Source organism: Astatotilapia calliptera, chromosome 4, assembly GCF_964374335.1.
Source record: "Astatotilapia calliptera chromosome 4, fAstCal68.1, whole genome shotgun sequence".
Taxonomy (NCBI): domain Eukaryota; kingdom Metazoa; phylum Chordata; class Actinopteri; order Cichliformes; family Cichlidae; genus Astatotilapia; species Astatotilapia calliptera.
In genome coordinates this window covers 16,725,497-16,739,048 of record NC_137425.1, presented here as the reverse complement: position 1 = coordinate 16,739,048, position 13,552 = coordinate 16,725,497, and the positions used below count along the sequence as shown (strand labels likewise).

Here is a 13,552-nt window from a genome sequence, read left to right as displayed (position 1 = left end):
GTATTTTACATAAAGAACATTGGTTTAAGGCCAACTCCAGGCCTCGAGGGCCAGTGTCCTGCAAGTTTTAGATCTCACCCTGGGTCTACACACTTGAATCAAATGATTAGTTCATTACCAGGCCTCTGGAGAACCTCAAGACATGTTGAGGAGGTCATTTATCCATTCAAATCAGCTGTGATGGATCAAGGACACATCTAAAACCTGCAGGAAACCGAGCCTCGAGGCCTGGGTTTGGACACCACTGGTTTAAGGTGTATTCGGATGTGCTAAATACTTAAAATCCCTTGTTCAGTTCCAAACAGAGTGTCAAATTCAAACTGAACACTCACCAGCCACTTCATTACACCGTGCTAGTACTAAGTTGGATCCGGTTTTTACCTTCAGAGCTAACTTAATTCATGGCACAGAATCAATAAGGTGCTGGAAACATTCCTCAGAGACTTTGGTCCATATGGACATCACAGCATCACACAGTTGCTTCAGATTTATCGTCTGCACATCAATGATGAGAATCTCCCATTCCAACATTTCCAAAAGGTTCCCTATTAAACTGAGATCTGGTGACTCTGGAGGCCATTTGAACATGGTCACTGTGTGTTCAAGAACACAGTTTTAAGATGATTTGAGCTTTGTGGCATGGTGCGTTAACATGGTGGAAACGGCCATCAGAAGATGGGTCCACTGTGGTAACAAAGGGGTGGATGTGGTCAGCAACTAGAACCAGAACTAGCCCAAAGTCCACAAACCTGAATCATTAATACAACACAAGACAGATCCATGTCAAATTCTGATTCTAATGATCATTGCAACAGATATCAAGAATCGTCAGACCAGGTAACATTTTCCAATCTTCTGTTGTCAAATCTTTCAAATTGTAGCCTCAGTTTGCTGTTCTTATCTGACCACACTGGCACCCAGGGTGGTCTTCTGCTGCTGTAGTCCATCTGTATGTAGAGATGCCTTTCTGCATATCTTGGGTGCAATGAGTGCTTATTTGAGGTACTCTTGCCCTTAAAACAGTCTAGCCATTCTCTTCTGACCTTTTACATTGGCAAGGCATTTTCATCCACACAACTGCTGCTCACTGAATATTTTTCTTTCTTTTCTGACCATTCTCTGTAAACCATAGAGACGGCTGTGTGGGGAAATCCCAGTAGATCAGCAGTTTCTGAAATATTCAGACCAGCCCGTCTGGCATCAACTACTATACCACATTCAAAGTCACTTACGTCACCTTCCTTCCCCATTCTGATGCTCAGTTTGAACTTCATCAAGTTGTCTTAACCATGCCTACATGTCTTAATGTATTTGCGTTTTGCCATGTGATTGGCTGATTAGATATCTGCAATAATGAACAGTTCAGCGGGTATAGTAAATGAAGTGACCAGCGAGTGTAAATTTAAAACCATGCAATTCCTCGTTTTTAACAATTGAACTTGCAAATGGACAATAAGTAGACTTTATTATGACTTAAGATTAGATTTCACCGGTGCTTGTTTCTCCCAGTGTATACCTGGAACTCCTGATCCAGTTTCTTCTCAATCCACTCTGTTACATGCACCAGCGTCACCTCCCTTTCACCGAGTTTGGGCCGTGCTTTGAGCTCCAGGTGAGGCGGACTCCGAAAACCATACCTGACAGCCAAAAAGAGAAGTTTGTGATAATCGTGTTGAATTTTCAGACCAGCTTCATGAAACAGATGTCGATTGATGGGTTTTTCCTTAAATGACTGCTTCATTTCAATAAAAAAAAAAAAAATACATATTAGCAGTATTTAAGGAGAAAAAAGGTAAAAACATGGAGGAAAACATGCAAAACATATATAGCATGCAACAGAAACAGATTTTTCTATATGTTGTTTTAATTATATTTTTCTTAGCACCTATTTAGTGGCGCAAATAAAGAAGTTCGTATTAATTAAGCCAAACATAACTCAGTGTGTATTTAAGGCTTCAATGTTCCACATCTTTAATGGAAAACACACCTTTGTGCCCTCATTTCTTAGATGTGATTAAACATTTTTATTCTCTCATCACTTGCTTGTGTTGTTGTTTTTGCCCAGCAGAGGGTGCAGTGCTATAATCTCAAGCCATTCACATAGATTGTGACATACCAACTCCATCCTGCAATTTTCCACATCCTTCTAAACATACCATATCCTGTCTGTGGGGGGAGGTGGGATGTTGACAGCCAGAGTCCCGCGGCACTCTTGCACCTCTACGGTGAGCAACAAGGGCGTGTTGGATACTTCCTCCATCTTCTTCTTGATGAACTCCGTCTCTGTGGCTTTCTGGAAGTACTTCGACTTGGCTATCTTGTCCACAAAGCGCATGATCTTGCTGGGTCTGTGGCCTCCCACATAACTACGCAAGTCGATGATGGAAACAGAGGAGGAGGGGAGACAAGGAGTGAGTCAGGTTCATAATTAATTCATAACGGCATCTCTTGCTACTCAGCACCCACTATCGAGGGGCTATGTGTGCAAGTGACCGGGTGCTACATTAAATCATCAGCGAGCTTTCAAATATGTATGTCTGAGTGGGTGGCTGGTTGGATAGAAAAAGGAAAAATGTTCTGTTTCAGAACCTCAGTACGGTTCTGAATATTCCATTTTCAATTCGGAGGTGCACTAATGTTGTTAGAAAGAGACATTTGCTCACCCCTCTGCTCCAGGCAGAACAGGTTTGTCACTGAGGAGTTCTGGAGGGTCCTCCTCGTCCGATGAACCGGCACTAGACGATTCCTCGTCACTGTCTGCCAGACAGTATGTCCGTGGCCTTGACCTGTCACGCACACATAAACAAGCACTCATGTTGCAAAGTCAGGCCCCAGTGGCTTTGCAAAGAGCCCTTATCAATCACTATTAATTCCCATTAAATGTATCCCAGGAACTACTTCTCCACCGATCTCACTCAAAAAAAGATCCAATAACCCAAATGGGTAACAAAATGTATTGTTTCAGGGACAGCGACTGTAGGCATCCAATTCCCAAACTCGCCAGTTTACTGTACACATGTCCACAGCGGTAAGCATCCACGGGAAGGATTAGTATATAAAGAGAAGGAGGGAAAAGGCAACACGACAAAAGGGGAGGAACTGTGAAAAACGCATGTGACAACTAATATGGCTCTAAAAATGCAAATGCACCCGATTACCATCCGACTCAGAGCTGGTTTTCTTTAGCAGAAAATCGAATCCTTCACACATTTTATTTTGGCACTGTCACTGAGAATGAGACAATAAGAAGAAAAACAAACACGGAGGAATCAGGACAAGCTGTGGAGGACGACTCTAAAATCTGGAAGCCTTCTTAAAAACAAAATAAAATCAGACCGAGCTTCACTCAGCTTCATTATTCTGCATAAAAGAAGAAATGCACTTTTAAAGCCTCACCAATCTTTCCCATGTTCTCCAAGGCCCTCGCCCTCCTTTCCCAAACGGGCCAAGTTCATCTTGGTCTCCAGCGTCATGAGGAAAGAGCCCGTGTAGGAGACCTCTAGATCAAACCACAAACCTGAGAAAGAAAACAAAGACTTATGATGTTTTTTATACCAAACCCATGCCTGCTGACATCCTCGTCAATAGCATAAGGAAAATCAATAACAACCTAATGATTTGTGTTTAATTGTTGCAAGGTTAACTGTAGTGCTCATCTACCTAAAAAAAGGTCACCTATCAGGAAGCAGTTCTTTATTAAGCTACTTCCTGTTTACACGTCCCACTCCTCAGCGGGCGGCAGGAGAATTATTCAGATTACGATCCCCCTGCTGTTTGCACAGCGAACGTCTGCAGCCGGTAACTGACGTTTATTATCCCCTCTGTCTGCCCCCCTCCCTTCTCTTCACTTTCCCTCTCCCTGTAAATGCTCATTGATTCGTACAGTCTGTGTGACAGCAGTGCCAGAGAGAAGCTACATGACAGCAGCAAGACACATCATGGAAGACAGTGTCTCATTGTCTAGCACGAGACAAACAGCAGGAAGAGACCGTCTGGATTTTCTCATTAAATTTGAAGGAGCCAACACATCTCTACCACAGACAGATGTAGAACCGGGAAACATATCACAGCAATCGTGCATTAGATATTCCTTTAAATCGCTCTCATTGTCATATAGTGTGGTGAATTTGCCTCCACATTAATAATTTCCATTTGTGCAGCATGTGCATGACCAAGCAATTGCAAAAGTGACGCTTCAGCCCGACTCTCCTCTGAGCTAATTATGAAATGTCTGCATGCTAAGATGGTTAAAATGGTTCTGTGCATACACTAACGTCAAGAATGTTATACCCACTTGTTTCTTATAAGCCTCTAGCTCATTTTCACATCTTTGCACAACTGACAAACATCAGTTTGTGTGTATTGTGCGGTTATCGAAGCACAGTGTAAACATTGTCAATCAAGCCATGTCTCCCCATAAATAAGGCATTGAGAAGCTGCCTTTCCCTCAATTTTACCATCATCACACAAGAGAAGAAATCACAAGCGTGTTCAGTTCATGCAGGATGAAAGCGCACATTTCATCATCGGCTAATGATGCTTTGTTAGTATATATCTGAGGATGTATAGGTTCAGACACATTTGTGAGCTCTGCAGACACCCTGCTCCAACAACTGAACAACAAGAATCTTTAGACCTAAGATCAAGAAAAACTGAATGTTCTTAATCTGGAATTGATAAACAAAAATTTTAACACGGCGGCTCCTCATGACATTTACATTCACTGGACACTTTATGAGGTACACCTTACTAGTTGGACCCCCTTTTGCCTTCAGAAGGGTCTTAATTCTTCATGAGACAGATTCGAAAAGGTGCTGGAAACATTTCTCACAGATTTTGGTTTCAAAGGTGCTCCAGAGATCTTGAGCTCTGGTGACTGTGGAGGCCATTTGAATCCAGTGAAGTCTTCAGCATTCGACATTTTTCTTCTGTTGTCCAATTTCGGTGAGCTCATGTCAATTATAGCCTTAGCTTCAGCAGGTCATCTTGACCATGTCTACATGCTTAAATGTACTAAGTTGCTGCCATGTCATTGGCTAATGACGCATTCGACCAGTTGAACAATACCTAACAAAATGGCTAGCAAGTGTATAATCATCATATTTTAAGAAATGACAAATTTTAAAAAAAAAAAACTAAAAAAAACCCCACCCCAAATGACTGAAGCTTTTAACAATCTCTTTTTTTGCCTTAAACCAGCTGGAATTAATACACATCTCTGCTCTGTTTCTGTGTCAAACTAGTCCCTTTGCTCAGGCTTAAAGCAGGCTGGGTGAGTCAGTGTTTCAGTAATGGATGAGGGGGAGCCAAGACATGAGGTTTAATTACTGTGGCTTAATAGAGCAAACATGCAGAAAGGCTAGACTCCAGAGGAGAGAAGGACAGAGTGTTGGAGGGTAGGGGGTTATGGCTTAATCTAGCGAGAAGAGGAATAAGATGGAGATATGGTATGAAAGGTGAAGAAGACGGGTTGGGGAAAAGACAGAATTAATAAGTGGCTCGAGTAAGATAAAAATAAGAAATCTTGAAAGCACCCACAAAAATGTAAAAAAAAAAATAACACACCTAATGTAATTTTCTTCCTACCTTGGTGGTCCACTGAAGGTTTGGAGGCACGGAGGATCTTAGGAATGGAGAAGCCCATGTCTAGCTCTGTCAGAGTCAGCTCATTCATAACATATGGCAGCTAAAAGACAACATGTACAGAAAAAGATACAAATACAGCCAACGCAAAGACAAATCTCTATCTCTTGAGGAAATCTTCTTGCATTTGGATATTACTAACTGTAGCTACTGCTACTACTACTACTCACCCTGATCTTACTGAGCTTCATTTGGATCTTTTTGGAGACTACATTGGCCCAATATTTCTCTCCCAGGAAGTCCCAGAATATCCTTCCCAGAAATGCATTTACCCAGGCCTCAGGCTCCGCAGTCTCCTCTGAACTCCTACGCAGCTAAAGGACACACATACATGTATGAATGGCAGTTTTGAATATCTATAATCATTTTCTGCATCAAGCTTGAGCTTGATATATTGAGTTTGCTCCCAGCAACCCTTCAGTAAGATTCACTGAGTTGCCAGTGGTTCGGAGCTCTCTGGGGTAACTTCAGGTGACAACAGACTGATTTAGTTGATATTGTGGTTTAGACGTGCAGACCCCAGGGGGGGCTTTTGATAGATGCCCACTTTGGATGACAATCTTTTTCTATTCAGCCTGACATGCATCCATCTGTCTCCTACCTTTTTGGTAGTCTGGGGGCTGCTATCCGGGCTGTTCCTAGCGCTGTCAGTGGCAGTCGGGCTTCTAGGCGGCACCTGGGGACTCACGTATTTGGCCATGTAGACATTATAGTCCAACAGCATCTTCTGCTTCAAGCCTGCAGTAGAGCCACAGGAGAGAGCGGCGGTGGTCTCTCTGTGACGAGACTGAGACTGAGACAGCTCCTCCAGGCTTCCCCGGCTGCTGCTCCTGCTGTCAGCCTCCAGGCCTCCGACAGATTGAAAGCTGCTACTGCCACTGTGGGAGGGTAAGAAGGCTACAAATGGAAGGAAGGAAATGTGGGATGTGAAGGGGGTGTTTTGACACAATTATGCTAGAACACGGAACATTTTTAGTGATTCCAGATTTGTATACAATAATAATAAATGCTCAAAATTTAATTAGCCTTAGATAGCTGTCAGCTATTTTTGTATTCCTTTCTCACAGTAGACTGCAGCACTCTGAATTAGCATGCTGTACACTGCTTTCCAGTAATCCAGCCCTACCTTTACTACCTTTATCTCCTGACCCACACAATTTTGGCATTTCTCTTTGTATAAGGCCTCCTCCGCACAGGCTTACATCCCACTGTGGAAAGTGATGCTATAATACGCTGATGCTCTGTGCTTGTAATCCTGCTGACCCACCACACTCATCGGTTCACTTAGTTGAGGGGATTGGCAGTCCCTAAGCTGGGGCTTATGCACAGATCTGATTGCTGCGCAGTTGCCTACTTAATAGAACGGCTATTCTGACATCGAGGAATGGCGCGTGTCTGTGCAAATACAGATGTGTAAAAAAAAGAAAGAAAGAAAGAACATGGATAACAAATGCTTTACGTGTGTGTGTGTTTGCACCTTGATCTGGGAGAGTGTGAAGCTCACCATTCTTGCAGATGCTAGGCAGACTGCCACCTCTTCCCTCTGATTTCATTCGGGATGCTAGAAGAAATCTACGGAACCACTCTTCCTTTTCCCGACCCGTCCTCCCGAAAAGGTAGATAGTCAAATCCCCGCCTCCAAAGGTTGGTTTTTTGGGTTCCTCTGCTGACGCCGATCCTTCTGCCTTCTCACCCTTGTCCGTTTTCTCCACCTTCTCACTCTGAACTGTCGATTTTTCTTCCCCAGCTTCAGGCCTCTCTCCCTGGGCCTTGGACATGAAGTCATCCTGCTTGGCCAGCTCAATGCAAATGGGGTATTTCTTGTTCCAAACTCTCTTCCTAGCCAGGCTCTGAGGCATCAGGTATATCTGTGGGGTATAAAGACTGACTTCACTAAATCAATCTCATGAACATGAGTGCTTTCTTTATTTCTTTATTGGTGTTTCTAGGGCAACAGAATGATTATAAAGAAAAGAAGATAAAGAGAAAAAGTGTTCACATTTTTATGCGGCAGATTGATACCTGAGGGTATGAGTGGAAACAACTGGTGGCAATAAATGTAAGAATATGCCTGTTTTCTGTTGATAAGTAACCAAGATTTGGCACCATTCAGGGCTGGAAAGGTTCATGTACTTCTGCTTTTGTTCTTGCTATAGGCCAACAATTCTCTAATACATACAGCAGCACTTCATTCATCCCTGTGGTTGTAATGGGTTGGAGCGGTATTGGATCTCAGATTAAAACAATAACACCATGAGCAGAAATTGGACCTTCAGGGATGCTTTTCCTGTACGAGTGTCTGAATAAACTACACACTAAGTATCTACAATAATAACTGAGAAAGGGCACTTTAGGAAACCAGAGAAGAAGAGTAGGTTAAGGGTACATGATGAAACCTTTTGCTCTGTGATACACTGACATGAGAAATGTCAGCTGTGCCTTGAGATATGCAAAACTGTTGAATCAGTGCGCTAGTACACAAGATACACAACTGTGTATATAAGGTCAGTGACCTGTGATATTCACTCTACGTTTACACACAGTCTACGAGTCACAAGCTGTGATTGTCACTGAGCATGACCTATTAGCGAGCATGCAGTCGGGCAAAGGCAAATGTGACGGGACGTGTGCTCGATGTCACTAAATGTTAAGCTTATCATCAAGCACAGTAATACACTGAGGAGACGCGCACACACACTTAACACATTAATTTCCCCCTCGTCTTTGAGTGGTGTTAGCAAAAATCTCTCTTTCCATGACCAAAAGGTTTGTTTAAGCCACCGCACCTTGCTGTCAGTCAGGTCGTAGATCTTCTGGCTGATGTAAGTGACGTCAGGTTTAGGCTCATTGTGTGTGGCACGACGGGAGATGTTCCGGTTGGGCTTGGACAGACGCAGGACTGAGCCCTCTAGACGGACGTAAACGGAGTGGGTCAGGGTGGCGTGGTACGTCTCCGGGTCATAGCTGTGGATCTCATTCATCCAGCCCTGCAAGAGAGAAGCAGAAGACTTTTCAGCTACAATGAAGTAAAACTCGAGTCACCTCTCAAGACTTTTGCACAGTCTTTTATACACACATCAGATTTTCAGTTTAAAACCAGAGAATTAATTTGCTCAAATTAACTAAGTAACCTCCTGAGATAAAAAATGAAACCATCATTAAAGTGCCAAAAAACGCAGTTTATTGAATCTCCACTATGTATCACATACCATTGATTTAAAAAGACATTCTTGCTTAAAATTTATGCAACACAGCAAAAGATAAAGTGGGGCATCTGAGACTTTGTGTATTCCCAAAGAAAGACAAGTATGAAGAAAAAGACAAAGCTTGGTGGACCGCTTCCCCACACTTGTCGTTCATCTGCCTGTATCATGTTCTGCAGAGCTCCTCTTTTTGGAACAGCTGTGGCCTCTAGCCATCAGGCTATCCTGTGCAATCGCTTAGTACCCACTAAGGCACACACACATACACATGCTTGCATAACTCTGTCAAATTACTAAAGATTTCTCTTCTGATTTTCTGAGGTTACTCGAGAATAAGGAGCAAACGGTGGTGCTGTCATTAAAATGTTTCGCTTAAAGAAAAACTGGAGCCATCACTGGAGAAGAAGTGCAACACAACCTCGTGATTCCCCAACAGGCTGCACAGATTGAATTCTCATCCAAACTCCTACCTTTTTGTTCCCGAAGGGCACTGTGTTAACAAAGGCAATTCAACTGAAATAACAGAGTAGAAACATATAGTCTTCTTCAGAGTAAGGACAAACTGAACATAGGCACCACACTTGGGAAAACTAATCACAAGTTTACTTTTGAAGTCACATGTTTTGCCTTTACCTTGAATATCCCTGGTTCCTTAATATCCAGCTGGGCCACATTCCATTGCTCTATCCTTCGCCTCCTTTTTCTGCTCACTGATGAGGAGGGCTGAGGGGATGACAGCCAAAGCACGAGCAACGCCAACGCGAACCCCGCTATTATCCCGTGCACTACTGAGCACACACAGGGTGGCACAGGAAGCACCAAATACCAATACACCAACTGTGTTAAAATAATGAGACCAGTCACGGGTAAGGTCTCGGCCTCCTCTTCGGCTCTCTCGTCCTCTGGATCGAGCTCACTACACAAACCAGTGCTACCAGTATGGGGTTGCCGGGACCCAGAACGATCACCGTCCGGTGTCTCTGTGTCAGTACATAACTCAAAGTCTTCGCTGTACAGCTCACAGAAGTCCTCGTCTTCCTGTCGAGCTACCAGGGCTGACATCGAACAGCGGCCCAGAGTGAGAGAGGGAGATTTGTGGAGGGCAGAAGATGAGGCCTGGGTGAGGGCTGGCGCGAGTGACGGGAAAGAGAAAAAACCTGACTCTGGGCCCTTAGCTGTGGGGGTTTCTTCCTCGTCTTCTCCTTCTGCCCCTTCCTCCTCTTTGATGCTGTAGTTGTTGCCACCTTCTCCGTGTCCATTTACCGCTGTTACTCCGCTGAGCTCCGACGCGCTGGAGGACAGCGATTTGGCACGATAAGCAGCACTTCCAGCAGACCCCGTACCAGACTCATCCCCCATTATCTTACTAAAAAGCTGCAGAGGGTCTGACATCACTTCCGATAGCCGCCGCTTGGTATCCTCTATCTTGGCCTCCACCTCTTGGACTTTGAAGAAGGACCTACCATCTGGAGACATGATGGGGGAGGAGGGGGCTGTTTTAGAGTCTCCACCTGCTTGAGTGACGATGACGGGACTGGAGGATAAACGGGGTTGGGAGAACTGTTTGAAGAGTTGCATGTTGCGAGGTGGAGGCCGATGGGATGGCTGTATTTGCTGATGCTGAAGAGGCCCTTCCGAATGGTCAGCCTTGGAAGCGTCCGTGGACAGAGACTTAACAAAAGACTTCATTAAGTGTCGATGACGTGCGTGGGTTGGTGCTACAGTGGAAAGTGAAGGGACAGTTTCTCGAGACTCAACGTCATTGGACAAAGACCTAACCAGACTAAGAAAAGGCTTGGAGGATGACAGTGCTGCAGACTTGCATGGTGAAGAGGAGCTGGAGCTTGCGGGGGAGGGATTGACCGGGAGCCGTTCAGACGGCCAGGAGGAGCTGGCAGGAGGATTGGAGGAGAGGGTGGATGTGGGATTAATAGTCAAGGCAGGAGAGTGTGTGTGTGGCTGAGGGTCTGAGGGCTGCACAGATAAGGTGGTAGATAAAACTGGGAGAACAGCAGGTCCCGAGGGGGTGTCTGCACCAGCAGATTCAAACAGCAGTTCCTCTTTTGCTTCCAAGCCTGTAGCAACGCACCGGTCATCAGCTGCTGAAGCTGGACCTTGAAGCCCCCCTGTACCATCGAGGACAGACTTGTCTTTAACAGATCCAGCGGGTATCCCAAAGAGCTCCTCTTCCTCATCGTCTTCCTCTTTCCCCAGAGCAGAGAAGTGTATGGTGATGGTGTCACGAGAGTGGGAACGCTGGACCTGCAGCTTGGGTCCAGGGGTGTGACGAGGGGGCGGAGTGGCAGCATGCTGGCCACTTCCCCTGCTGCTGCCGCCCTGACTGCTCATCATCACCCTGCACAGGGCTCACGGCCTGGGGGGGGGGAAAACAAAACAAAACACAGAGACAGTGGGAACACGTGGTTAATAAAAAACAATGAAGCAATAGTGCATCAGTGCAGGGGGGAGGGAGGCTGTAGTGTTTGTAGTACAAATTGGCAATTCGATTTAATCAGCGATTTCAAACCAGACGTATAAGTACCCTGAGGGCCACTTCTGCAGTAGCCAGGGGATAGGTGGGAAGATGAGATCAACCAATGGGGGGAAAAAAATTACATTGCAATTTAATTACAGAATTGAGCAGGCCTGAACAAAATGGTCTGAGCGGAAAACTACTGGAAGTAGTCGATAAGCAGTAGAAAACTGACACCCATAGAGAATGACAGCCAAGTAGATAAAAGTATAAATTAAACTATTAAATTTGTTACCCAGCAGCACAAAATACATTAATGGCTAAACACTTCAAGATTTTTACTATGCATCATGAAATTATTGGTTGCTAACTGCCCTCAACTAATAAATGGTAAGCTAAAGAAGTGTCTACCCGGTTAAACTGACTGAACACATTCCTGCACGAGGTGCTGTTGATGAAAGAGTTCTCGAGTTCATGTGACAACTGCAGAGACCCCCACGAGCTCTAAATGCACTCCTTGTACATACAGTACTTGAGACAGAAAAGAACAGCCTTGCAGCTTTCTGTTCACCCTAATGTGAGTGGACTGGACAGGTATGTCTATGTTCCCCAACCCATTAGCTCTCATTATGTAAGGTTGTAGCCGGAAGACCGAGTTGCTCTCAGGCCAAGCCTCTATCTCTCTCCCGCTCTGTCTTACAAGCACCCAGTCACTCATCCCACTATGGCAACATGATTAATGGGTTACTTCAGAGCTCACAAGTCTCAAGAAGAAGGGCCATCAACATTTCAGCTGTGTTTAACTCCACCCTCCAAAGGGGGAAAGAATGCAGCGGGTTAAATACTGAAAAGAGGTGAAAATGAGAACGGATCAAAAGAAGGAGCACTCCAAGAGCTCAAACCTCCCCCGAGCCAGCTCACTCTCTGGGCGGCTTTTCATGAGATTTCTTTTTAAACATTGAAGTTTGCAGTACAATAAATGCAAACTAAAACGTGATATTTAGAATCCACATATACCAGTATGACTTCCTGAATGTTGCCAATACAAACAAAGGCAGCAGCATTTTAAGACCAGTTTTAAAGATAAGAGATTCTATAAAGGGTTGACCTTATTTGACCTTAAAAAAGACAAACATTCACATGACAAGAAAAACAAAAAACAAAACCCACTTTCCCTCACCAATCCAAAACAATATACGGGTCATAATGACACCACAAAGTGGGCCGTTCAGCTGAAGCGATCACAGAAACAAGGCGTCTTTTGTGTAGTCGACACAGTGGAACCGCAGTCGTTCATCATGCAATGATTTCACTGAATGAGGCCTCGCGTCGTTATTGAGTTATTGTGCTTGTTTATTCTTCCTCATCCTTGGTTAGCATGATCAAACAGTCAGAGCACACATATGTGCAAACATGCTGTTTGTGCACACAACACCATGCAGCCTCTTTGGTGTTGGGGCTTTCAGCTGGTTGATATAAAAAAAAAAAAAAAAAAAAGGTCTGTAATGGAAGAAGGAGGGATGGGAGAGGGACAACATAGCAGTAAGCTTGTGTGATTGTCTGCATTTCTGAGAAAGCCTCAGTGCCCCTTAGGGGCTCTCTGGTTGGCACTGTATCTCCAGAGATTGCATTTGCCGGGATGGAATAACAGAGCGTTTGACTTTCCCAGCCAGCCATTCACTTGGCTGAGCTACAATAGGTTTTGTGTGTGTCATTTTCAGTATATGCGTGTGTGCTGTTGGTTCTGCCATGGTAAGTGCTAGGGGCAGAGCAGATCGAATAAAAACAACAAAAGAAAATGACAGATACACGGAAAAAAAGAGCAACATAAAGAAGAAAGATGAAAGGCCACAGGGGGTCTGCAGAAGCAGCAGACGACCTTTCAGAGACAAGCTTTTGAAGCAGAATTTACTTAAAGACAGGAGGAGAGAGAAAACAGGGAGGACGAAAAAGATGAGGGGAAGTGGATGAGAGTGAGAGGAGAGCATGGAGAGGAGACAAATTAAGTGGGGAGACAGAGTCATGGAGATGGGAGAGGTTGTTGTTGTCATCAGAGCCTGAAGGACGAATTAAAGCATTATGGAGGCTGACAAGGTGAGCAGGGAGCAACGTTTCCAAGTTTTCTCAGAGTCAGGTTTTAGCAAGGTGCAGCCAAAAGACAAAAAAATGAAAAAATAAAAATCGCACACTGAATCAATGCAAAACATAGCACGCTTGCACGCACCTACACCTT

General features: G+C 44.5%; 1 protein-coding gene across 6 annotated transcripts in view; it reads right to left on the bottom strand.

Moving 5' to 3' along the window:
* Positions 1-13,552, bottom strand: part of tex2 (testis expressed 2) — a 30,610-nt gene that overhangs the window by 2,621 nt on the left and 14,437 nt on the right. For all 6 annotated transcript variants that reach the window (XM_080300906.1, XM_026165057.2, XM_026165058.2 and 3 more), the window contains 10 exons: positions 9,480-11,220; positions 8,430-8,630; positions 7,148-7,511; positions 6,245-6,540; positions 5,814-5,957; positions 5,587-5,686; positions 3,397-3,517; positions 2,664-2,786; positions 2,157-2,366; positions 1,517-1,637 (listed from right to left, as the gene is read on the bottom strand). In XM_080300906.1, coding sequence (XP_080157032.1) covers positions 1,517-1,637; positions 2,157-2,366; positions 2,664-2,786; positions 3,397-3,517; positions 5,587-5,686; positions 5,814-5,957; positions 6,245-6,540; positions 7,148-7,511; positions 8,430-8,630; positions 9,480-11,198 — 3,399 coding nt within the window. In that variant the 5' untranslated portion in view covers positions 11,199-11,220. The remainder of the gene's footprint in view (positions 1-1,516; positions 1,638-2,156; positions 2,367-2,663; positions 2,787-3,396; positions 3,518-5,586; positions 5,687-5,813; positions 5,958-6,244; positions 6,541-7,147; positions 7,512-8,429; positions 8,631-9,479; positions 11,221-13,552) is intronic.